This window comes from Archocentrus centrarchus, chromosome 8 (genome assembly GCF_007364275.1).
Source record: "Archocentrus centrarchus isolate MPI-CPG fArcCen1 chromosome 8, fArcCen1, whole genome shotgun sequence".
In the NCBI taxonomy this organism is placed as follows: Eukaryota; Metazoa; Chordata; class Actinopteri; order Cichliformes; family Cichlidae; genus Archocentrus; species Archocentrus centrarchus.
Genome location: NC_044353.1, coordinates 8,727,893 through 8,752,729, shown reverse-complemented (window position 1 = coordinate 8,752,729; position 24,837 = coordinate 8,727,893). Strand labels below are relative to the sequence as shown.

The following is a 24,837-nucleotide window of genomic DNA, read 5'->3' as shown; positions in this document are numbered from 1 at the left end:
CACAGCATGAGCACATGTGTTGCTACAGACCTTCCATAGCCTTTTGTTTTGCTCCTATAAAAAAAGACAAAGAAATGAGGTCTTATGTAACAGTTATGGCTTATTTGGCTGTAGCTGCATTGGTGAAAAATGGTCCATAATTGGCAACCTTTCCTTTTTTTGTTTCCCAGAGTAAACTGACTTCCTGTCCCACCATCCTAATGGCCTTTCTCATCAGCGGATCACTCATCTGCACCTCCTTCTTTCCACCCAAGCTCTATTCCATTCATGAATCCATTTAGCTATATCTGCGCACTGGCAGGACTGCATTAACCCAAGCTAATGGTGCTTTAGCTGCACCTGTATCTACTGTAATGGCATGCCGGGTCACTCTGTGGGACACTTCCACGTGCAATGCAAAATTTTAGTTTTTAAACGCCTCTTTTTGCTTTAATTGAATTGTTCTGGCACACATACCGGTCCTCACTGCCAGCCAGAGAACGTTTTTCCACACACACGGCACCAGTGTTTCTAGGAACAATGAGGCACACTGTGTACATTAGTGTTATCATTTTACAGCAGATTCTTCGTGCTGTTTTGACATAAGATAACAATATAATAATACATCCTCTTGCTGGAGGAGGAATTTCATGAGTTTCATAAGATATGGCTGAGGCTGGGAACCCGAGCAGCTCCAGATACCTTCTTTTCATCATCTGATAGTGCACTCTCGGTAGTTTGTATATTTTCAGAAGTCTGGCTGGATTTCTGGTGAACTGGAGAATCACAGTGTTGCAGCTGCAGCCCCACAGGCTGAGGCAGACATGTTTGCATTAGTGGGAATACAGCTGGTTTGCACTGATGAGAGCTGACCACAGGGCTGCTGATGTTGTTCAGATGAGCCTCAGGAGAGCAGAGTGTGTGTTTTACTTTCTAAAGAATTAAAAGACAAGGGCCCCTTTTTAGTATCTTGAAGTAGAGCAGCTTTGCATGATTCACAGTAGTGATAGTATCGATAAATAATCCTTATTTATTCTATGCTGTGCCTGGGTGCCACACATCTCACGGACAGAAGGTGCAAATAGCAAGTGGGTGGCACTTCCTCTCCTCACAGCCAGAGCTGACCACAAAAGGGATAGCTACTCTCTATGACATCATACAGAGCCAAGAGTGGAAAAAAAAACTCTCTGAAATGGGGAATTTAGAAGACTCACAGAGCCTACTTGTACATACTTTAGATACTTACTTGTAGATACTGTGGGTTTGTTATTTGAAAATTTGGCCATGTGTAATGTGAGCATCCACCATACACTTCCTCCTCATGCTGGTCACACACTGCTGTGAGACGGCATCCCATTCATCAACCAGCATTTGTTGCAAGTCAGCCAGTGTGGTCATGTTGGTCACAGAATGAGCTGTTTGGCCTCGGCAGAGAAGTTTTGGCAACTTTTTCAAAGGCACAACCCACATTCTCAACTCTGCTGCTCAACCCACAAATGCATTTTCCTCACAAATGTGGCACCATTTAAGGGGAAATAAACAGGCTTTCCAATGGCATAAGATTTATTGCCGTGAAGCATTGTTACAGAAAAGAAACAATCCACCAAAAACAAATGTCCTTAGTTTTTGGGCTGAGCTTGTGTGTATTAGAGACTGCTCTCATATTTCTGCCCATTAAAAGAGATCCTTGAAAGAAGCTTTTTCCTGCAGAATCATGCAGGTCTGTCCATGTAGATCTGCACATAGTTATGGGCTTAACATTTGAGCCTCCACATTGTTTGGTGGGGTGGAGCTTCAGACAGCTGGATTTTAAAATATTCATATGTGGGATATGGGATTTGTCCGAATGGCCTGTTCATTCCTTACCCTCCAGGGGACTCTGTCTGCAGGAAATAAGTGACTTTCAATAACCAAGACACCCAGAGGCGGCGTGGGCACAGTGCAGCGCTTTAGTATATAAGCAGCCAGTCGCACTCACGGCTCACAGAGAACATGTTTGTGCAATGCAACAGAGAGGCTGCTTGTTCTGAGAGAGGAGTTCCCTGCATAGTTTTCTGAGGAAACACTCCAGGTGAAGGAGTCATCTTTCTCGGGAGCAAAACTCAGGCAGCATAAAGAACAGCTTGGATTAATGTGTTTTCACATGCGCTGAAGATGACTGACTGTCAAAATCAAAGCCATCCCGATCGTCTTCATGGATTTTATGTTTCAAAGGTAAGCAGAACGTTTTTTAAAATGTTAACTTTGCTTGAAAAAAATGTGTGTACTGTTTGTTTTCCCATTATTTACATCAGGAGATGGATCGACTTCAGCTGGACACTTTTAAAGCACCTTAAAACACACCAGAAATGGTTTAAAACTAAACACAGAGCATTTCTCTCATTCTGTGTGCATCTTTATGACTTTTTCAGCACTTTTATTTTTTTACTGTTTTTTTTGTTTTCTTTTGTTTTTTTACTGTATTTATAATGATATGTTACAAAGAATAAAAATCAGGTCATAAATAAGAATAACATTAAATAAACATGCTCAGATAAAGAGGCTCCATAGTGTGGGGTTCAGATAAAGAAAAGAAAATGCATATAATAATGAGGAAAACACTAAACACAGCTAGTGCATATTAAATCTATTTTAATGGACAGTTGGGCTCTTATAGTATATTAGATCAGAAGACATTTTTTTCTCTCCTGTGTGTAGATACCTATCAGCATCTACATGTGTAAATTCCTCTGTTTTGATATAACGCAGTGATAGCTTTGTTGCTGCCCTGTTGTACTGTAACTACACTTTAAAGGAATGCATGCCGCAGTATCCTGACTGTCACAACTTGTTTGGACTTCTGTTCTTGACTGGTATGAAAAGATAAGCGAGGCTCTTTGCTCCAAGCAAAGGTGAGGGCGCCGGGAACAAATCTGTGGCTCGAATAGTGAGTCATGTTATCCTGAGCACCTTTGTCTGCCCTTACTGGGATGACAGTAAACAAAAAGTTGTTTTTTTTTTTTTACACTATTCCCCAGTACATATATGTGTGCTCATTCTACATAAAAACTGTGAGGGGTACGTGGTGAGCAGACGCAAGGAAGGGTAGTTTGAATGTTCTGGGAGAGGAGGAAGTGGACGGAGTGGGTGTGGAGTTCAAAGATTAGGGTGTTTATTTTTTTCACCCTTTGATTTATACTTTGGGCCAGCTGTGATGCTGACCAGCTACATAAACAGCTACATGCTGCTCAGTCATTGTGGATTCATGTGGTGATGGACAGTCATGCATAAGGTATTGTAGAGTTTAGACAAATCAGAGCATCACTGAACTAAAATTTATTCTTTAGATTTTGCATCTGGGGGAGATAAAAAAAAAAGAAGAAGTTATGGCTGAATCAAAAATAAAAATTTGTTCAAAATGTTCAACATTTTTTTCCATTAATCTGTCCATTTTGAGAAATTAATGAGATCTTGCAGTTGTTGTTATTCCTCCAAAATTCATTATGTTAAATTGGGATACTTTTGAGATATTGTGGGAAGAGTTTTATATCTATACCTTTAAGTCAGAGGGAAGCACCTAAGAAACTAATAATAATGAGGAGAGCTGGCAAAAATCATTTTCACCATGCTAATCCAGTCCTTTGTCCCCTCTCAGTGTGTTCTCAGCTAAAGGAACCACATCAGGACAAGAGTCCAGTGGTGATGCTGGCAATGCAGCAGTCCAACTCCTCAGGCATCAGTGCCTCACTTCCTCTCTCTAACCACACCACCATGGCACAAGATCCTAAGGTGGAGGCCATAGTAGCAAAAAACACCACCCGTCCAACAAGCAACCCCACAGCGGCTGGCCTATCCATGACACTGGGCATCTTTTTCAATGTGGTAGCCCTCATCATCCTCATCAAGGCTTACAATCGCTTCCGTCGGCGGTCAAAGGCCACGTTTCTGCTCTTTGCCAGCTCCCTGGTAGCCACAGATCTGGCTGGACATGTTATCCCCGGAGCCATGGTACTGAGTAGATACTCGGCGAGCACTGAGACGGCAGCTGGCCAAGCCTCCAGTTTTCAAGATAATTCTACAGATGAAGATGCCTCTTGCCTGTTCCTGGGGGGTTGCATGGTGTTCTTCGGCCTGTGCCCACTCTTCATGGGCTGTGCCATGGCTGCTGAGCGCTGCATGGGCATCACCAGGCCTTTGCTGCACGCTCGTCTGGTGACCACAGCACGGACAAAGATGGCACTAATACTGATCTGGCTCCTGGCTTTGTGTGTAGCACTTCTACCTTTCATCAGACTGGGTGATTACACTTCCCAATACCCAGGGACTTGGTGCTTTATCAGGGTGATGGAGGGCACTGAAGCCACAGATCTGGCTTTTATGATACTCTTCTCTGGACTGGCTGTGAGCTCTCTGGCCCTGGCCTTTGTGTTCAACACCATCAGTGGGATCACACTGGTGAGAGCCCGGCTAAAGAGGTCCTGCTCCCAGCGATACTCGGCCAGGTCTCATGACACAGAGATGGTGGTCCAGCTGGTCGGAATCATGGTCACTTCCAGTATCTGCTGGAGCCCTCTGCTGGTGAGTGTGCAGGACATTTAAAGACTTTTGAAAGACGTACACTGGTGCAGTATTTGATTAAAGTGTGAATTTTCAAACCACAGATTAGAGTTTCAGATTTAAAGGTCCAGCACTGATAAGGCAAAATAAAAAAAAAAAAAAAAAAAAAAAAAAGCTTTAAAAACTTACATTTGCTGCATTTTTTTAAGTAACAATTAATATTATTTTAAAGAACAAAGAAGATTATTCCAATAAATTAAATGACAAGAACAAGTGATTCCTAATATAATGTTAGGAATATGTATCTATAGACTGTCTGTAGAACATATATAGAATAAATATCTTCTGTTGGCCATAATAAAAAGGTCTTTCACGGATTTTCCTAAATATAATTTCCCACCAGCTGCCCTTTGGAAATGGTTTACAACAAGTTGTTCGGTATAATTATGAGCTCATTCATTTTTTTCATGAATGCACCCATAATTATGTAAGATTTGAAAAGCAATTAAAAGCTGATTTTTTTTAATGAAGGGGCTGCACTTGACTATTTGATGAAAGTTGTGATGTTGGCTTAAATATTGTTTCATTGTCACTGATTGCATTTACTAACTGAATGTATCAGTAATATTTCTAAAATGTTTGTGTGATTGTTTGTTGTACAGGTTGAAGGAACTATTTGATTTTCATTGTGGCTTTTTTCAGTTTATCGGTCGACTGTCTGTAGTTTGATGGTTCGATGTTTTGTTTTGATCAGTGGGCCGTGAGAAGAATAGTTGTTGCTGTGGTAACAACTGATTGGGATCGAAATAAAGAAGAAAGGATAATTATGTCACATTGCAACAATTATACTGACATACCACTATAAAAGATACAATATCAAATTGGCCAGATATTTGTTAGATGAGTTATGAGCTAATATTACTTTACTTGAATGTATTTGTTATTGTGATACAGCACGAGCCTAAAGCTGTTTCCTCTTTTTCTTTTAGATCTTTGGATTGATATCAGCCACACGGTCCTACACCAACTCCCCATTTAGTGACAAAGACACTTACAAACGTTTGATGGTGACAGGTGTCAGAATGGCGACCTGTAATCAGATCCTGGACCCGTGGGTCTACATCCTGCTGAGACGCGCCATCCTCAGAAAAATCTACCGCATCACCAAAAAACAGGCCAGCTTCAAAGGAAGTACCCTCCGTCGCTGGGATCTCAGCTCCTTTCAGAACTCAGAGAAAAACAACGTTATTCTCAAAAGTCTTAAATAAAACGAGCGATGGGAACACGAGCCATCCTGGTTTAAATAAGATTGTTATTGTGAGTGGGGATGTCAAAGTTTCTGACCTGGAAGATCACCAGCTGGCTAAGGATAGCCTCTGTCAGTCAGTCCTCCTCGAGAGCCCATGTAAAAGTGGACTCTTATGTATTCACTTTTCCTAAAGTACAGACTCTATCTAGTCTTTAAGAAAACATCTCAAGTAAAAGGTTTGGTCTTCAGTGTTGTCTTGTTTTTGTTTGTTTGTTCTCTGAGGTTCTGTAAATGACTTCTGTAAATGCTTAGGCAACAGCAAAAAGATGTGAAAAACTCCTTGTGTGTGCACAGTGTAGGGTTGTGACATGAATGTGAATATGTGTCTTTATTGTGTGTTTGTTAATGTATCAGCAGTGTATACTGTTCCCCAAGTGTGCGGGGACTGAAGTGAAGCTATGTGCTGCAAAAGCTAACTGAATGTGACATTGGTTAAAAAAAAAAAAAGAGAATGTAATAAATAGCTGCATTGTCTCTTTTTGAATTTGAATTTTGATCATATTTTTACAAGTTTGTTAAGATCTGGTAAAGTTACTTTTATTTATACATATATTCTGAATGAAGGGAAGCTTGACAGTAAAACAGAAGGAGTGAATTTAAAATGGCAGCTGGTAGGTTTCAGGTTTAGATTCAAATGTATAACCAGCATTTAAACCTTATATGATAAAGTTACAGCAGGCAACAGGTTAGTTTAGAGCTGGCTTTAATTAATGATCATTGACTCCTAACAAAATAAAAAGACAAGGTGCAAAAACTTTAATGTCAATTAGTGAACACTGGTTTTAAAAATCTACAATAAAGTTAAAAACAGCTATAAGAACAAGAGCTGTCCTTCTGTGAGTCTATCATGTGCATCTTGTGTGGGTTAACCTGCTGTGAAGGGGTCAGGGTTTCACAGCAAAAGAGAAAAAAAAAAAAAAAGGCCGCCCCAGCACTTTTTGCGCATTCCAGAGCAAAAGGGAGGCGTCTGCTACGACTTCTCTGAACTCTTCAAGGCCGAAAGACAAAAGACCTCAGTTTTAACCACTCCTTATCTTATGGGAACACAGACGTTCACTCTGTGTTAAAAATTTCCATCACAGCCTTAATGGTGCTGCTTGTAGGATTTTGGACTCATAGCCCGCTGTTATTAATCTTTTTACTAACTCAAATGTGGGTTCTTACATCATATAAATGAGAGAAGTATAATTTTAAGAGTTCCTTTTCTTTTAACGGACCCTTGGAAATGGCAAAGGTACCTGTGCGTATAAATTTCCCTAAATGGTAAACTATGTGTTGTCGAACCCCTGCAACGGACTGGTGACCTGCCCACTGTGTATTCTGCCTCTTGCCCTGTGACTGATGGAACAGGCTTTTTATGACCATTACATTAATGGATTTTTACACAGCCTAATTAAAGAGTCTGTACCACGTGAGCTTGTGTGTCTAGCTCATATGGTACAGACAATTGCAATTACAGTAAGTCAATTAAATGCACTTTTCAAACATTTGTACTGAACGTTGGAGCCGAACCGAGTCACAAAAATTAAAATGATTTTATAGGGTTTATCTAAAGACACCATGGAGACAGACCTTGGATAAATAAGTGGTTTGTAGTATGTCAAAATAAACTTGTTGACCTCCAGATATTTGACAATGGAATGCTGAAATGTTCATGTTTCCTTGAACTGAGTAGAAATCCATGTGAATGAGATGTAGCACAGTTTTATTTGAAAAGATTGTTCCAGACTGTTCCTGCTTACACTGAATGCATAGAAACTGAAACAGGTTTTATTTGTTGCAGTCTTAAATCTAGTTTTGAATGACAGCAATGTCACCTAATAAAAGGACTATAGTTAATTTGTAGAAATGTATGTTGGTTAATCAGGTTGCTTTGAAAAATCTGAACAGAAACATGTACAGAATGAATCAAAGGGGATAAATATCAGTCTTTGTTCATACTGAGTTTCTTTTTTACCTAGTTATTATACATGCACCATTAAAGGGTCCAGGTACAGCATTAGGTGATATTCACTTCAATTTTATTTATATAACACGAAATCACAACACATCACAACAAGCAGTCGCCTCAAGGCGCATTATATTCTAATGTAAAGACCCTACAAATAATTACAGAGAAAGCCTAACAATCAAAATGACTGCCTATGAGCAAACACTTGGTCGCAGTGGGAAGGAAAAATTCCCTTTTAACAGGAAGAAACCTCCAGCAGAACCAGGCTTAGGGAGGTGCAGGCACCTACTATGACCAGCTGGGAGTGAGGAGAGGGAAACAGGACAAAAGACATGCTGTGGAAGAGAGGCAGAGATTAATAATAACTCATGATTAAATGCACAGTGGTGTATAAACAGAGTGAAAAGAGGTGAGTGAAAAAAAAATACTCAGTGCATCATGGGAACCCCCCAGCAGCCGAGGTCTATTGTACTGTAACTAAGGGAGAGTTCAGGCTCACCTGACTGTAATCTTTATCAAAAAGAAAAGTTTTAAGCCTAATCTTAAAAATAGAGAGGGTGTCTGTCTCCTGAATCCAAGCTGGGAGCTGGTTCCACAGAAGAGGGGCCTGAAAGCTGAAGGCTCTGCCTCCCATTCTACTCTTTAGTATCCTAGGAAGCGCAAGTAAGCCAGCAGTCTGAGAGCGAAATGCTCTATTGGAGTGATACAGTACTGTAAGGTCTTTAAGATAAGATGGAGCCTGATTATTCAAAATTTATACAAGAAGAAGGATTTTAAATTCACTTCTGGATTTACAGTGGCTTGCAAAAGTATTCATACTCCTTAAACTTTTCCATATTTTGTCTCATTACAACCACAAACATAAATATATTTCACTGGAATTTAATGTGAAAGACCAACACAAAGTGGTATACAATTGTGAAGTGGAAAGAAAATTATGCATGATTCAAAACATTTCTTACATATAAAAAACTGAAAAGTGTGGTGTGCAAAAGTATTCAGCCCCCTTTTCTCTGAGTGCAACCAATTGCATTCAGAAGTTGCCTGATGACTGCCAATGACTAAAAAGAGTCCACCTGTGTGTAATCTAATCTCAGTACAAATACAGCTGCTCTGTGATGGCCTCAGAGGTTGGTTAAGAGAATAATGGGGAGTAAACAGCATCATGAAGTCCAAAGAACACAGCAGACCAGTCAGGAATAAGCTTGTGGAGAAGTTTAAAGCAGGCTTAGGCTATAAAAAGATTTCCCAAGCTTTGAACATATCACGGAGCGCTGTTCAATCTATTATCTGGAAATGGAAAGAGTATGGCACAACTGTAAACCTACCAAGACAAGGCCGTCCACCTAAACTTACAGGCCGAACAAGGAGAGCACTGATCAGAGATGCAGCCAAGAGGCCCATGGTGACTCTGGACCAAATGCAGAGATCCACAGCTCAGGTGGGGGAATCTGTCCACAGGACAACTATTAGTCATGCACTGCACAAATGTGGTCTTTATGGAAGAGTGTCAAGAAGAAAGCCATTGTTAAAAGAAAACCATAAAAAGTCCCATTTGCAGTTTGCCAGAAGCCATGTTGGGGACACAGCAAACATGTGGAACAAGGTGCTTTGGTCAGATGAGACCAAAATTGAAATTTTGGCCAAAATGCAAAACGCTATGTGTGGCGGAGAATTAACACTGCACATCACTCTGAACACACCATCCCCACTGTCAAATATGGTGGTGGTAGCATCATGCTCTGGGGCTGCTTCTCTTCAGCAGGGACAGTGAAGTTGGTCAGAGTTGATGGGAAGATGGATGGAGCCAAATACAGGGCAACCTTGGAGGAAAACCTGTTGGAGTCTGCAAAAGACTTGAGACTGGGGCGGAGGTTCACCTTCCAGCAGGACAACGACCCTAAACATAAAGCCAGGGCTACAATGGAATGGTTTAAAACCAAACATATTCATGTGTTAGAATGGCCCAGTCAAAGTCCAGACCTAAACCCAATTGAGAATTTGTGGCAAGATCTGAAAACTGCTGTTCACAAACGCTCCCCATCTAATCTGACTGAGCTTGAACTGTTTTGCAAAGAAGAACGGGCAAAAATTTCATTCATTAGATGTGCAAAGCTGGTGGAGACATACCCTAAAAGACTTGCAGCTGTAATTACAGCAAAAGGTGGTTCCACAAAGTATTGACTCAGGGGGGCTGAATACTTTTACACATCACACTTTTCAGTTTTTTATTTGTAAGAAATGTTTTGAATCATGTATAATTTTCTTTCCATTTCACAATTGTATACCACTTTGTGTTGGTCTTTCACATTAAATTCCAGTGAACTATATTTATGTTTGTGGTTGTAATGTGGCAAAATATGGAAAAGTTCAAGGGGTATGAATACTTTTGCAAGTCACTGTAACAGGGAGCCAGTGAAGAGAATTCAATATGGGAGAAATATGCTCTCTCTTTCTATTCCCTGTTGCTGCATCATTTTAGATCAACTGAAGGCTATTCATGGAGCTTTTAGGACAGCCTGATAATAATGAATTACAATAGTCCACCCTAGAAGAAACAAATGCATGAATTAGCTTTTCAGCATCACTTGTGCAACTTTTTTCTCAGATGCAAAAGTTACCCTTTTTGTGTGTGTGTGCTGCAGCTTTAACCAAACCAAATCCTTAAAAAATACCCGTCAGTATTCTTGGAGGGGAAACTCTATGGAGATCTCCCACAGTAACACGCAAGCGTTGGAAATAAATAAGAATGATCTGAAGTAACATAACTGTCATAACAACATCGTGATTTTAATTGATATGACCGCTAAGATTTGCCCCAAACACCGCTGAATGAATCAGCCAACTGTTGGCTATGATTATTAGCCACGCCCCGCATTCGCTACTCCTATTTCCTATTGGTAACAACTACAGTCACGTGCAATGAGCAGTCCAATGAGCGCCATCCTGGTTTCACTCGACGGCGTTTCCATTTGAGCTCCGGCTAGCTGCTGCCCATACCGGGAGCTAACGTGCAGCGCTGTGTGTTAACGACATAAAGGTGAGTAATAGGTAAAGACCTAAATTTCTCACTTTATATATTTAGGAATGAACATACGAGGGCAGCTGAATGCCAAGAGTACTTCCGAAGCTCGGCCATGCATTCTGGCCTGATCTCGCAGGCTTTAGATGTTGAGCTTTTTGCCATTGTTCGCAAAGCTAATCTGCTAGTGCTAACTGTTGCTGAGGATTCAGTGGGGTCTCGTTTTGTCTTCTCTACCATTTTGCTGTCTGACAAGCAGCAGGCCAGTATTTAAACTCAAAATTATATGCACCTTATTATTGAGCTCTAAGGTTGACAGAAATGACGATAACTCGTATGGTTGTGTCTCGCCGTTTGGAGAGCGTATCCAGCTTTAAACCATGGGCGGTCGGTTTTTGTCGGGGATGCGAGCTAGCTGCCGTCAACTAGCCAGACTCTGCGCAACATTAAAATGGCGTCTGTTTTTAAATTCAGCCGATGGAGCTGTGAGGGTTGGGGTCCTGGCTTCTCCCTCAAAACTTAAGTTTTCTTCTTCTTGGAAAGGTTATGGCTCCGTGTCGTCTATAACAGCATTAGTGGCTCGCAGGAGTGCGACATGAGGTCATTTTGGCTTTGTGCCCCGTTTAGGTAAGACAGATTGGAGCGGAGAAAGCAGGGCAGTGCTGACTGTGTTTACAATTTCAGCTCATTTACCTTTTGTGCACCTGGATACGAAGTGACGTAACGTAGAGAGTTTATGCTAGAGACCCGTGGGTGTGTCGTGATTAATGAATGGGTTCTGCCCGCCCACTTAACGCCGCTGTTTCATCCAGATCTCGTCGTTTTGCTGTAGTAACACATCAGCAGCCACACTCACATCACATGAGACAACACAGATGAACAGTCAGTCATCCGTGAAGGTTCTGCTGGTGACCTCTGCTCACATAAATCTCTACACTTTTTTTTTTTTTTAGCACCGCCCTTGCCTTTTATTTGAATTAAAAATAAAAATCTAACATAATTTTCCTTCATTTTGAAGTAAGGTGGTTTGTAGAAACAAATGAGTCATATTAATTATGCTTTTATTTATTACTGTGGAGCAGGAGAAGATAGGTCTGTGTCCTGAGGCATGTGATGCTGTGCCAACTATGTTGCTGCAGCTGGTGACTAAAGATACCAGTGAAGTGTGAAAATGTTTCCTCCTTGTTCCCACTGAATGTCTGCATGGATAGCTTGAAATCAAAAATATGTGCCTTCCTTGGCTTATTTGAATTTTGGCTGTAGTTTGATTTTTGTTTTCCTCCTGCAGTTTCGGACAGCAGCAAAGTCATCTGCTGCCAAGACAACCATTTTAATACTGTTGGTCACTGGATAAGGCAGTCATCACGGTCTCCAGAACAGCAATGGTAAAGAGTTAATAAATTTCCTGCACATTCTTGTCATGCATTAAAGTCTGGGTAGTGTTATGATGGGACTGTTTTTGTTGAAACTAGCCTGTCTAGCCTTGCTACTACAAGAGGCTTCCAGATACGTTTCCCTTAACTTCATGCTGCTCTTTCTTTTTACCCCTAGCCACCACCAATGCGCCACCGAGCCATGCGTGTCTTTATGAATGACGACCGCCATGTCATGGCAAAACACTCCGCCATCTACCCAACACAGGAGGAGCTGGAGAGTGTACAGAACATGGTGTCTCACACAGAAAGAGCCCTCAAGGCCGTCTCTGACTGGCTGGATAAACAGGAAAAAGGGACGTCCAAGTCTGACTCTGGCACAGACACTGATAAGGAAAGGTGAGGAGATGTTGGGGGGCTCAGTGAGCAAAACAGTACCCCTTTTCAAACCAAATCGGATTTTGTTTTTGTCTTGTGGTTCTCCATTGCACTTCCTGTGTTTTTTTTTTTTTTTTTTTTTTTCTTTTCCAAAGTGAGCATAAGGATCAGGCCACACGCTCTCTGCGGGGCGTCATGAGGGTGGGACTGGTCGCTAAGGGCCTGCTGCTGAAGGGGGACCTGGACCTAGAGCTGGTGCTCCTTTGTAAGGATAAGCCTACCATCAGTCTTCTGAAGAAGGTGTCTGAAAACCTTGTTGCACAGCTGAAGGTGAGAAGTGTGACTCAGCTCATTCAGTGTATATCCAGAATATGCATATTTATCTGAATCAACATTATTATAGTCAACTAAAACTATGTGTGATTTATCTAACTGAAATAAAAAATAAAAAGTAGATTTTTAAAAACAATCAAACCGACTGAGCCAACTGTTACGAATTTACAAAAGTAACATCTGAGGCTTTCAGTCATGTGTTTATTGAGACATGGGCTACCTACATGGCTGTGAATCAAATGTTATTTATATTTTAATGTCTGTTCTGATTTCCCTAAATCTTGGCCTTGACAAACACCTTCCCTATTATAATAAATAAAAACTAAAACTGCACATCTTGAAACGGTAAAGGCTAAACTGATACAAGCAAACCAACTCTGGGAGCTAAACAAAACTGACTTGGAGAAAAAAATCTGCATTTTGACATGGCTGAGCTTCAGGGTGTCCTTGTCCTCCTGTGCAGTGTGGCCAAACAAATGCACTCAACTAACTTTAAACTGGAAACATTAAAACTGCCCACTGACAGCATGCAGAATAAGCAATGACCCCAGCCTAAAAAGCAGCTCGTCTTTCCATCATTTGGGAAGAGGAAATGGAAAGCTAAAATGAATTCAGGGTTGTAGTGAACTTATGAAAATGTTGTTTGGCTGAAATCTTACCTAGTTGTCAACCTGCTAGCATTTTATAGATTAAATGAATTAATAATTAGGCATGAAAAGCATGTATTTGCAAAATATGAAATAAATTTACCCTTGTTATTTTAATAGCAGACTCTCGGTCATTTTTCTGTTTAGCTGATTGAGGAGGCTTCATATCTTGCTTGTTCTGAGTGGAGCTGCTGCTACAGGTGAACAGTTAAGCGTAATGTGCCTGTTCTGATGTGTACAAACTGAGCCGTGATCTGTAAACTGCTGTGAAGTTTACACTCAAAAATACTGCCACACCAAAGTAACGGGCGCTTCAGCAGCGATCGCCCGGCGTTAAAGGGCTACGCAAATCAAAAACAGTGGTCTAGTCTTTGGCATCCCTACATGTGCCCTGCTTCATGGGTGGATGAGTAAAGGAAACCAGCATCAGGATTAAGTCCTATTCAAACTGTACCGATTCTGCCTGTTTTCTCTTTCAGTCCATCACAGAAGACAAGTATGTGGTGACCCAACAGATCCGTGAGGCTAGCATCGTCATCAAGAACACCAAGGAGCCCCCTCTCACCCTCACAATTCACCTGACGTCCCCTTTGGTTCGTGAAGAGATGGAGAGGGCTGCAGCTGGAGGTAAGCTCCTGAACGAGAGCCTCAGTATTTTTCTTTTTTCTTCTTTTTTTCTTTTTAGTGCCGCCCTGCTTCCAGCAGGGAGGCCAGGCAGGTAACCAGCCTAGACAGATATTGTTTATTGGGCCTTCAATGGAGCTAGGGGACAAGAAATGCACTGTCACATAATAAAAGTGTGCTATGCTTATAGCTCTCTAGACACTCTCGTAGTTCCATGTAATGTAATTGGACATTTTTGATGGCCCAATATACAGTACAGGGCAGGTAGTTTACTGACTTCTGAAGACGTGGCTTTCTCTTCCCCCTTAATGATCAAGGTCACCAAAGAAATGAAGGCTTACTGAGAATTTAACCAAATACAAAAAGAGACCACTTTGTTTGCATGTGTTTTATCATTGATGATGAACAGTTTGCATTGCAGCAAAAATGAGTAGCAAAACATGTCGTGAAACTGTCTTTGGTTGTTAAACCCGGCAGTGGGCTGCTGACAGTCTCTGTTGTTCAGCAGGGAAGGCTCGGGGTTGCAGATAATGACAAGGGACGCTTGAAATTGGCGCGCTCGCCCAACCACACTCAAAATCCAGGGATTGGCCCCAGATGTCAGCTAGTATTAATTAAAAACAAACTGAAATATGTAGTGGTTTAGGTTATTAGTAGCCATACAACAAAACATTCCTTGTATTTTGCATCTTTTTTGAGAGTTTTAAACAACAGTGAGGACCTCTACCTTGACTTTATCTGTAGCTTCGTGCTCACAGTGGTGCCCAGTTTGGGTCTTGCTTATGTTTTTCTCTCTCCTTTTTTAAGCCATCAGTTTTGCTGCAGTGTGGACTTGTTTTTTTTATTGCCCACCTTTTGTGCATCTGATCATTTTTGCCTGTGGTTTCAATTCTGATTCTCTCTGTCAAGCCTTCTAGTTTGTCAATTTTTAGGGACGCTGGACCTTTGACCAACTGGCCGCTCTCTGTCTCGGAAGGGGCAAAGCGCAGTGTACCCAACATAGGGGTGAAGGGGAGGGGCTCTACCTCCTGTTAGCAACAGAAAAAGAAAACTAGACCATTTTAGGCGACGAAACTAAAGCATCCATTTGAGTTGAAGCACCTATGGAGAGACAACCTCCCATTTGATACGACCTATAATCCCTTTATGAAGTTGCTTTTTACAGCAGGGATTTTGTTTCCTTTTGGTAAATCATCTTTTATTTTTCTCACGGTCCAGTCATAACCCACTCCGTAATACAGTCACTTCGGTGGGCTTTAAGTGTAATTGTTATATGCCGGGTCATGCCAAACCATATTAACTGGGAGGTTGGGCGCGTTTGGTGGTTCTCCAGTGGAGGGGTCCCCCTCCCCTTCCCCCTCCTGGCTGTGGTTTGGGAAGGCTGCCTGTGTTCCCCCTGGCCGGCTGACAGAACTCCCCTTGGTCAAACTGTACCTTGTCTTCTTATTCCACCTGCCAATAGAAACGCTTTCAGTCAACGATCCCCCGGATGTTCTGGACAGGCAGAAATGCCTAACTGCCTTGGCGTCTCTCCGCCACGCTAAGTGGTTTCAGGTTTGGATCTTGTCTTTATTTGTCTCTAAAACAGAAGTAGTTTTGAGTTTGGTTAAATGCTGTTTGTCTTTTATTTGGGCGTTCCATGTGTTTTTTTTTTTGTTTGTTTTGGTTTTTTTTTTATATATTTATTTATTTACTCTTTTGAAGTGTACTTCCTGTAGTAATACTTGATGACCTGGATGTTTGTTTCTTAGGAAACCTTTGTCATTACACTGTTGTAGAGTTGCTTTACTCACATAACCGATTCTATTGCTTTATCATTTCATAAGCAGAAAAATTGTTGCTTCTCAGTCCCTGAGTTTCTTTATTTTTATTTTTAGCTCAACAGCTTCTGAACTCAAATCAGTTAAAAAAAACAAACAAAAAAAGGGACTAATCCATCATGTGTCCAGGTGCAATATTTCTCTAATGTCAGTGTTGCTGTGAGTGAGTTGTCATTATTTTCACACGTTTGCAAGAAGCCAACGCCACATTTGGTAGTTTTCTGAGAAAGAGTTCCCTGTAGATAACCGTGTTTGATAATACCTCATTGTAGTATTGTCGCCTGTTTCATTTCTGGCTTTCACACTATAACAATCAGCGCTCCATCTCTGCAGCTTGTTATTGTAGAGTATGTGGCCTCAGCTGTTCCTGCTCTCTGGCTGTTTCTGTTACTCTGTGTGCCACAAAATTAACAGAAATATTGCACCTTGAGTCATATTTTAACGTTCTTTTGCCACTAACTTAATCATGACCCCTTTTTAATGACAGCACATGTGCTCACAACCTCTTAAATATTACACTTGTTGATCATTTTAAACCTGGCGTTAAGTTTGAGGTGGCTTTGGTCACTCCTTCGTATGCATGGTTTTTCCCTACAAACACAAACAACTGGTAACTACACCATCAATCATGTTGGCTGTTGATTTGCATACATAATTAGACTCTTCCAACAAAGTGACCAAACATCATTCTATCACCTAATATCTCTGGACATTTCCATAATGACAAAGCTAAGCTGTTATAGTCTGTGGCTTCATTTTTTTTATCTTTCCACGTATTTGGATGTTTATCTTTGTTTCGCACAGTCTGCTTTTTTTCTTTCTTTTTTTTGTTTCTTTCTTTTTTTTTAATAACTAAGGCTGTTTGTCCCCCCCTCATGCCCCTCCCCCCCATCCCTGCTTGTTTCCCCAGGCCAGAGCCAATGGGCTTCGCTCCTGTGTCATTGTCATCCGGATCCTAAGGGACTTATGCTCCCGCGTCCCCACGTGGGCTCCACTCCGTGGCTGGGTGAGTGAAAGAAACCAACATTATTTAAAATTTCATTTTTATTATGTTGATTGTGGCTTTTGAAGACTGTCAAATATGTGAACTATGGTTTGCTTAAGGCTAAATAAGCAAACTATAGGTATGAATTGCTAATATCAGTTGGTATTGCTATGACCTGAAATCTCTTTGTGTTAGTAACTGGGATTAAAAATAGCATCCTCCCTCTCATGCTTTGCAGCCACTGGAGCTGATCTGTGAGAAAGCCATTGGCACAGGGAACCGGCCCATGGGGGCAGGAGAGGCTCTGCGGAGGGTTTTGGAATGTCTGGCTTCAGGAATCCTCATGGCAGGTATGCCCGTGGGATCTCTTCACCAAACTTTATTTAACTGTGCAAATGTAATTGCACTTGTTCAGTTTGTGTCTTTTATTCTAAGCACAATCCAATGTACTTTTCTTTATGTTGTAAGATGGGCCTGGAGTTTCTGATCCATGTGAGAAGGAGCCAACAGATGCTATCGGCCATTTGGACCAGCAGCAGAGAGAAGACATCACAGCGAGTGCACAAGTTAGTGTGATTAAAATTGTGTGCATGTGTTAGTATCTGCTGAAAAATTGAAGCCAATTTTCAGAGTCCATAAAGCAGCAGTTCCTCAAAAAGGCCCATTTGAGACTTTGATATCATTGACTTCTGTGTTGAAATTCACAAATTTGCAGCAGAGGAGGAAAAAGCCGTGTTTACATCCTGTAGAAAAAAGTTTTGGCTTGCTTTTATTTTTTTTTGGCTTCTATAGCTGATTTCCTGGTTGAAAAGGGGGGGGGGTTATTTATTTATTTTAATTTAACTCATTTAAACCTAATTAAGGTTTAATTTAGGAGCATGGCTGCTTTGAAAAAAAAAAAAAATTCTAGTATTTTGTTACTCTATTAATTAGCTTGAATTAGCTGGTTTCCATGATGCAGTCAAACAGTTTATGGATTCAGCTTTCTAACCAGGTTTGCCTGCTGTAGCCGATAACTTAGCACTTCATCCTCTTGTCCAACATTTTTGTCTTCCAAAAAAAACCAGGGCTTCATAAACTGTGTCCATCTTTCACATACAGTCCAAGTTCTGCATATTTATGAATGGGTAAAATTATAATTCACATCATGTATTTGTCATCCCCAGCATGCCTTAAGGCTGTCAGCTTTTGGACAACTTCACAAAGTGCTTGGAATGGATCCACTTCCTTCTAAGATGCCCAAGAAACCTCGCACTGAGACTCCTATTGATTATACAGGTAATCCTGAGACTTAAGTCATCTACAAAAGCACAATAGACACACAGAATTTTTATCTAGCCATGGCTGAATATTTAATGTTATTTTGTTTGTTCTCATGGCACAACTTTGTGTGTTGTTACAGTGCAAATCCCACCCAGTACAGCATATGCCCCACCAATGAAGAGGCCCATTGAGGAAGAAGAAGGTACTGATGACAAAAGTCCCAATAAAAAGAAGAAAAAACTGCAGAAGAAATGTAAGTGCTCTTTTAGCTCTTGTATTTGGTGAAGCTTGACTGACTTGAATGTGAACTTTTCACACTTGACACTCTGCCTTTCCCAAGCATGTTTGAATCCAGTAGGTTTGGCAAGTGTGTATGTGTACTTATCTGGGCATTAAACAACAATCTGTGCCCGGCGTGGCTTGGAAGAGGTACACTTGGATGCAGTACAGATCAGGTGTGATAGTCAGCTGTACCACAAATTGAGGAATGGTACTAAAATTTGTGTCGTGTGTCTTGACTGCCATATAAACATTTGACGCACAGCTCATGAGACTTGAAAACAGCAAGCATGCTGGGTGTCCTCCCTGTTAGTGGATTCAGAACAAAAGCAGTAGGAATGTGTTGTGTGGATGATGATTTGTGCTCACTCACCTACGGGAAAATGTGGTCTTAATAGTGACATAAGTAGGCAGCAGAGAGATGAATAGAGAATAGATTAAATACTAGAGTAAAGATTCTTCCAGGTTTGGTACAATTAAGGGACAAATAAGTGTTGATGTTTGATTGATCATTTTAAAAGCAATTAGGATATATTTGGTTTTAATAATTATAACTTAATTTTTTTTTTAATTCACTAGACTGATAATACACACTTTGGTTTTACTGAATGTTATTATTGGTGGTATAATACTGTTGTTCTAACCTTACCAACAGCTGCAGAAGAGAAGGCTGAGCCTCCCCAGGCCATGAATGCTCTAATGAGGCTCAATCAGCTAAAGCCAGGCCTCCAGTATAAACTGGTCTCCCAGACCGGCCCAGTTCATGTTCCTGTCTTTACAATGGCTGTAGAAGTAGATGGCAAGACGTTTGAGGCTTCGGGCCCATCAAAACGCACCGCCAAGCTGCATGTAGCTGTAAAGGTGAGCAGAATGTTTGCAAGACTGTCTGAAAAATGTATTACATTTCATTGTTTGCTTATACCCCACTGTCTTTCTCCTACACTGTCTTTTTGTTATTAGACTTTATTCTTGCATGCTTTTAAACTACACTGAATCTTTGTGGGCACCTTTTAGGTCTTACAGGACATGGGCCTGCCCACTGGAGTAGAACTAAAGACTGCAGAGCCAGCGGTAAAAGCAGATGAGGCGGTAGTAGCAAACACTGTGGAAGAACAGAAACTAGTAGTAACACCAGTCGAAACTAGCACTGCTGTCACAGGAGCAGCCAATGCAGAGAGCACTGAAGCTGTAGAGGTATGTGTGTTTAACAAGCAGCATTTGGGCTTTTTCCTGTACTACTCAATATCCTGATTTTACCCACCATCTCTCTTTCATATCAGACTGCTCGCCAGCAAGGACCAATCCTGACTAAACATGGCAAGAACCCCGTGATGGAGCTGAATGAGAAGCGGCGAGGCCTCAAGTACGAGCTCATATCAGAGACTGGCGGCAGCCACGACAAACGCTTTGTCATGGAGGTGGAGATTGATGGGCAGAAGTTCCAGGGCACAGGATCCAATAAAAAGGTGGCCAAGGCTTATGCAGCTCTAGCTGCACTGGAACGGCTCTTCCCTGAAGGCTCTGCACCCGAGGCTGCTAAAAAGAAAAAGGGACCACCCATGGTAGGCATCCCATTTTTAAAGTCCAGGCTCAAAATATTTTGGCCATAGCATGTTTGCAGTGAAAGTAACTGTGGTGAGCATATCACAGATCAAAAAGCATCCAGTGGTAACAACTTGAAGCTTGGATCTTGTAGTGTTTGCGCAAATGGGTGTTTTCATTCTCTTATAGTAACTTGCACAGAAGCGGAAGTGTTGTTAGGTCTTATTGCTTACACAAAAAGTGAGGTGTTAGAACTTTGACATTTTTGATGTGTTAGAGTTTCTAATTGCTCCTGTGTGAAATGGTAAATGGACTAGTTCTTATATAGCGCTTTTCTACTCAGAGCACTCAAAGCGCTGAAAGGATTGTGTTAAAAAATGAGACAGTTTCCTCTGACAGGCTGAAAAGTGATTTCTATCTGAAGGATGCAGAACAGGTTTCTCTATTTAAAAAAAATATATATATTTAAATAAATAAATATAAAAAAATAATGGATATGCTGCTTGTGTGTTCTCTTTGGCTCCCACTGGAAATAGGAATTTTATTGTCAGGCAAGAATTATAGTCTGCAGCAAGACATACAGTTAATGGAAGTCTTCTTCTGGCTAATGATAGTAACACTAGCTTGCCTGTTAACACAGATGAATTGCAAATGATCTTACATAGAAAATATTCTCTTGAGTGGATGATGTTAATTCATCCAGACTGCTGGGCTGATCTGGTGACTGCCTGCTACGGCTAAATTACAGCCAGCTGGCTAACCATGTCTTGCTAAGACCTGATTTAGACGTTGGTGAATCTTTTGCAGAGCGTACAACGTAACCTGTGTAAGTGGCCGACATTGTTGCTGACATTTGTGATTGTGAGGTGTATTATGTGGTATCTTATCCTGGTGTTTTATATGTGGTGCCAGCTGATAGAAACAAATAAAGGTCTGGGACTTTTTTCCCTCTGGGGTCTTTCCTCTTTATGCATGATAGAGGTTAGGTTACAGTGTAGCGTTTCAGAGGTGTTTGCAGTTACAGTGTACCTACGGCATAGATTTCCCACTGAAGCATAAATCCTGAGTAGAAATGTAACTACACATCAGCCCACGATTATTGTGATTGGGCAGCTCAGTATCGTTGATTCCTCCCGTGTATTTACAGGTATTTTTTTTTTTTCCACAGTTTTTGATTTTTATCAGTGAGAGAACAACAAACATCATCTCAGTATAAAGAATAATAATCATAGTGTCAGGATAAGGACTCACAAATGTCAGCAAATTCCTGGAGGGACATTGCTGAAACTATCTGAATTGACATACATACTGTAAGAGCCAATATGGGGGTGGTTAGCTAACTGTAGCTAGTTACTATGCAGCATGTATCTGGTAGCTTTGTCACTTCCAAATCAACTTTGTCATTATTACTGAAACTCGGGTATACAGGACGTTATGTTGAACTCCTTTCAGTGATGATCGTTTTTTTCTTTAGCACACACCAGGGTTTGGCATGATGGGAGCTCCTGGAGTCGGAGATGTCGGTGCCCCCAGGGGCAGAGGGAGAGGAGGCCGAGGCCGTGGAAGAGGCAGAGGCTTCAATAACGGAGGTGGCTACGGCCAAGGAGGTACAGATACTGGATTTACTGGTACAAAGCGGGTAAACTTTGTCAATGTCATTAACACAATATTAAATCTGTATATTAAATGTGTGTACTGCTCCTAGGTGGCTTTGGAACATATGGTTATGGGAACAGCGCCAACTCTGGATACAGTAAGTGTCCATTTCTGCCTTTCTAGTCCTGTTATGATTGGGACTGTAATCTTTGCCTTGGCTCTCATTTACCATGTGAGCTTTTCAATCAAATATGTCTGCCAGTGTGGTAGCGTAGATGTTGTTGTCACCCTGCATCTGGCTAGAATTCTGGGAAATGTAGTCTATCATGTAATCCAGCAAGCAAGACCATATTATAGTAATAGGACATGCTGGGATGTTCCCAGTTCAGTGATTTTACATTTCTCTGCTTTAAGCCACAGGATTGAATCTGGTATTGACAAGTCGCCTCTTATGAGTACCCCTTTCTTCGTTCTGGCAGCCTGTTCTGAGGACTGACCTACCTGAGCGTGACAGGAGCAGAGAAATCTAAAAAAAAAACAAAGACAAAAACAAATCCACAACTCAGTTTGAACAAAATCTGACCGAGCATTTCACCTGCCGCCCATTAAGGCAGGAAAAAAAAAAAAATTCAAAATAAAATCTAAATCTAATTTTGATATTTTTTTTTTTCCCTTCTCTGCCCTGTCTCACTCTTTAGGTGACTTTGTCTCAGACTGCTATGGCTACCACGAGTTTGCGACATAGATGTTCCCCAGTCTTAGAAAATCCAAAACAGTGCTGTAGCGAGGATAAAAACGGACAAAATACTCAGTAGTTTTCCAGAAGCATCACGAACTCCCTTCGCCACCAAGTCCTCAACCCTGGGAACAAAGTGACAACAACCCTCTGCCCTGTCTTGCCAGTTCCTCTTGTCGTATCCGTGGCGCCTCGGGGTGAGGATGAGCCACTGCATGCATGTAGCCATAACACCTTCTGTTCTGTCAACTTGCCGTGGATTTACCCAAACACTTGGACCTCCCCAAGCTGCAGGGCTGATTTATTGCAGAGTGTCTTCACCCGTCATACCGGGGACAGGGCTTTGTATCTGGAGCGTGATTAGCTGGCAGCGGGACACTTTCCTGCCTTTTGGATTATTGTCAAGACCATAACAGCCTGGTCTTGGATACGAATGCTGAGAAAATTTCCGCGTGATTTGATTTTATTTCATTTCACTCTTAATGTTTTTCTGTCACTCCCAGTCATATTTTGTATTTTCTGGTTTGCTTTTGGAAATTGGTCATGTGGTTTATCAAAAGAACAAACCAAAAAAAAAACAAACTGTTGAGCCATGACTACACTGAATGCAGGATGGTCTTATTTTGGGGATGTCTGATCGTTTCAGTTTTCCATCTGTAACAGTATTAAGTTCTGAGCTGAAGCTGTTGGTGCACACAGACTGGATGAATTACAAGATCTGATGTGTGTTTGTGAAGAGGACTTGCTCTAGCTGTTTTTATATGTTTTTGGAGGTTTTTTTGTTTGTTTGGTTTTTGGGTTTTTTTCTAAATAAATGTGACAACATTCATCACTGTGCTACTACAGGCTCTGTTTCAGTTGTTCATGATGAGAATGTGTTGCCATTAAGAAACATGCCAGCAGTAGGTGTACCAAGTGCCATGTTATGTTTTAAGACTGTGCTGTGCCGTTGTTTCCCAGATTACTACAATAACGGAGGTACAAACGGAGGAGCTGGGGTATCAGGTAGCCCGTCAGGTGGCCCTCCAGCCAACACAGCACCAGGATCAGCACAGGGCTCCTATGGTTCATACTACCAGAATGATGGAGCCTACACTGCCGCAGCTGCCAACAAGCCCCTCAAAAAGAAACCCCCTATGCACAAGGGAGGGAAGGCAACCTTTCCAGGTCCCCCAGGGACAAATAGTGGGCCTGTAGGGGGCTACCAGTCTGGCAGCGGCTCAGGGCAGGGCTCCTATAACCAGTATGGCCAGGGCTATGGGCAGGGAAAGAAGAGTTTTAACCAGAACCAGGGGGGGACGGGTGGATACTCGTACAGCACTGCCTACCCGAGCCAAGTGACAGGAGGGGCTGGAGGTAACCAAGATTATAGTTATGAAGGTAAAGTGATGGGATTTTAATTCTGAGCAAAATGTTGTATTTATACACATTTTTATTTAGAAATTTCCATTACTAATTGTCATGGTTTTCATGTAGGATTCAACAACCAACCCAGTTACAACTCACAGGGAGGCGGAGGAGGCAGCAACCAGGGCTTTGGCTCTCAGTACCACAACTCTGCGGGCTACGGCAGAGGAGACGGCAGCATGAGCTACCAGTACAGATAGATGGTGTCCCTCATCTGTGAACCTTCGGCGCCAAGCTCCCTGCGTCAGTATCCCAAGCCTTCTCCAAAGAAAGTGATTGACGGCTCGCCTGTGCTCTCTGCCTTTTCCATGTCTGCTTTTTGGTTTATATGTAGCACATGTGGGCACAAAATGACATGTCTGGACTTTTCACGTGTCAGAGCTGAGTTGTGGCTGAGTTTAGTGGTCTGTTTCAATGGTCTGGTCAGTGCTTAGTCTTGTGTTTTTGAGTTAGTTTTTTTATTATTATTTTTAGTCTATGCCACCAGTCCTCATTCTCATCACTAAATATGAAAGCCGATGCTACAAGTTACTCGCTTGCTCTGACTTGGTTTCCTTTAAGAGTTATGTGGCAACAGCGTTTATTTTCACGTGAAATTAGTTCAAGCTTGTGGTTTTAAACTACAAGAGTTTTTCTTTCTTTCTTTCTTTCTTTCTTTTTTTTTTTTTTTTGTAACAATCCAATGGACCCAAAATCTACTTTTCTTCAATGCTTGTAATTTCAGCTTATTTTGTAATTTACCTAGTGTGATGTAGTTATTTTAATAAATGGTTTTGAAAGTTACTGGAAAGTAGAAATTTACGTTCTGGTGTTTAAACACATTTCTGCTCAGTGTAGCTTTTGGATTGGGCGGGATTTGTTTCAGTTGATGTACAACAAACTGTGTTTGTATTAATAAATGATTTTTATTTTGAATAGCAGCCTTCATTACGGTTTTGACTAGAAGTATCAGTTAACTGTTACCCAGCTTTCTATTACTATAATTCAGAGTTTATAATAATTAGTTTTCTGATTTCCCATGAGCCCCCCATCAAAAATTTCAATTAAAAACACCTGA

General features: G+C 41.4%; 2 protein-coding genes across 4 annotated transcripts; both read left to right on the top strand.

Annotated features, from left to right (window-relative positions):
* Positions 1-1,976: 1,976 nt before the first annotated feature.
* Positions 1,977-6,598, top strand: LOC115784360 (prostaglandin E2 receptor EP1 subtype-like). Its single transcript, XM_030735571.1, has 3 exons — positions 1,977-2,193; positions 3,614-4,536; positions 5,505-6,598. The coding sequence occupies exons 2-3, from the start codon at positions 3,661-3,663 to the stop codon at positions 5,781-5,783; spliced, it is 1,155 nt and encodes a 384-aa protein (XP_030591431.1). The 5' UTR covers positions 1,977-2,193; positions 3,614-3,660; the 3' UTR covers positions 5,784-6,598.
* A 4,099-nt stretch (positions 6,599-10,697) lies between these two features.
* Positions 10,698-24,695, top strand: ilf3b (interleukin enhancer binding factor 3b). 3 transcript variants are annotated; one of them, XM_030735504.1, is made up of 18 exons: positions 10,698-10,815; positions 12,086-12,182; positions 12,349-12,569; positions 12,704-12,878; positions 14,008-14,155; positions 15,615-15,706; positions 16,883-16,978; positions 17,196-17,307; positions 17,426-17,523; positions 18,124-18,235; positions 18,360-18,473; positions 19,155-19,360; positions 19,514-19,693; positions 19,780-20,061; positions 21,516-21,648; positions 21,747-21,794; positions 23,334-23,753; positions 23,850-24,695. In XM_030735504.1, exons 2-18 carry the CDS (start codon positions 12,180-12,182, stop codon positions 23,978-23,980), a joined length of 2,571 nt encoding a protein of 856 aa, XP_030591364.1. In that variant the 5' UTR covers positions 10,698-10,815; positions 12,086-12,179; the 3' UTR covers positions 23,981-24,695. The 3 variants fall into 3 exon arrangements, with proteins under 3 accessions (XP_030591364.1, XP_030591366.1, XP_030591365.1); XM_030735505.1 differs by having other exon boundaries at positions 10,721-10,826; XM_030735506.1 differs by lacking the exons at positions 23,334-23,753; positions 23,850-24,695 and adding an exon at positions 22,336-23,213.
* Positions 24,696-24,837: the final 142 nt, after the last annotated feature.

What these genes read in the sequence shown, in the direction of transcription:
- ilf3b (XM_030735504.1), top strand. An exon ending in AGCTGCATGTAGCTGTAAAG is followed by an intron (nt 19,361 to 19,513) that starts GTGAGCAGAATG and finishes GGCACCTTTTAG; the next exon opens with GTCTTACAGGACATGGGCCT. An exon ending in CAGCGCCAACTCTGGATACA is followed by an intron (nt 21,795 to 23,333) that starts GTAAGTGTCCAT and finishes GTTGTTTCCCAG; the next exon opens with ATTACTACAATAACGGAGGT.
- LOC115784360 (XM_030735571.1), top strand. Translation starts at nt 3,661, where the DNA reads ATGCTGGCAATGCAGCAGTCCAACTCCTCAGGCATCAGTGCCTCACTT. An exon ending in TCTGCTGGAGCCCTCTGCTG is followed by an intron (nt 4,537 to 5,504) that starts GTGAGTGTGCAG and finishes TTTTTCTTTTAG; the next exon opens with ATCTTTGGATTGATATCAGC.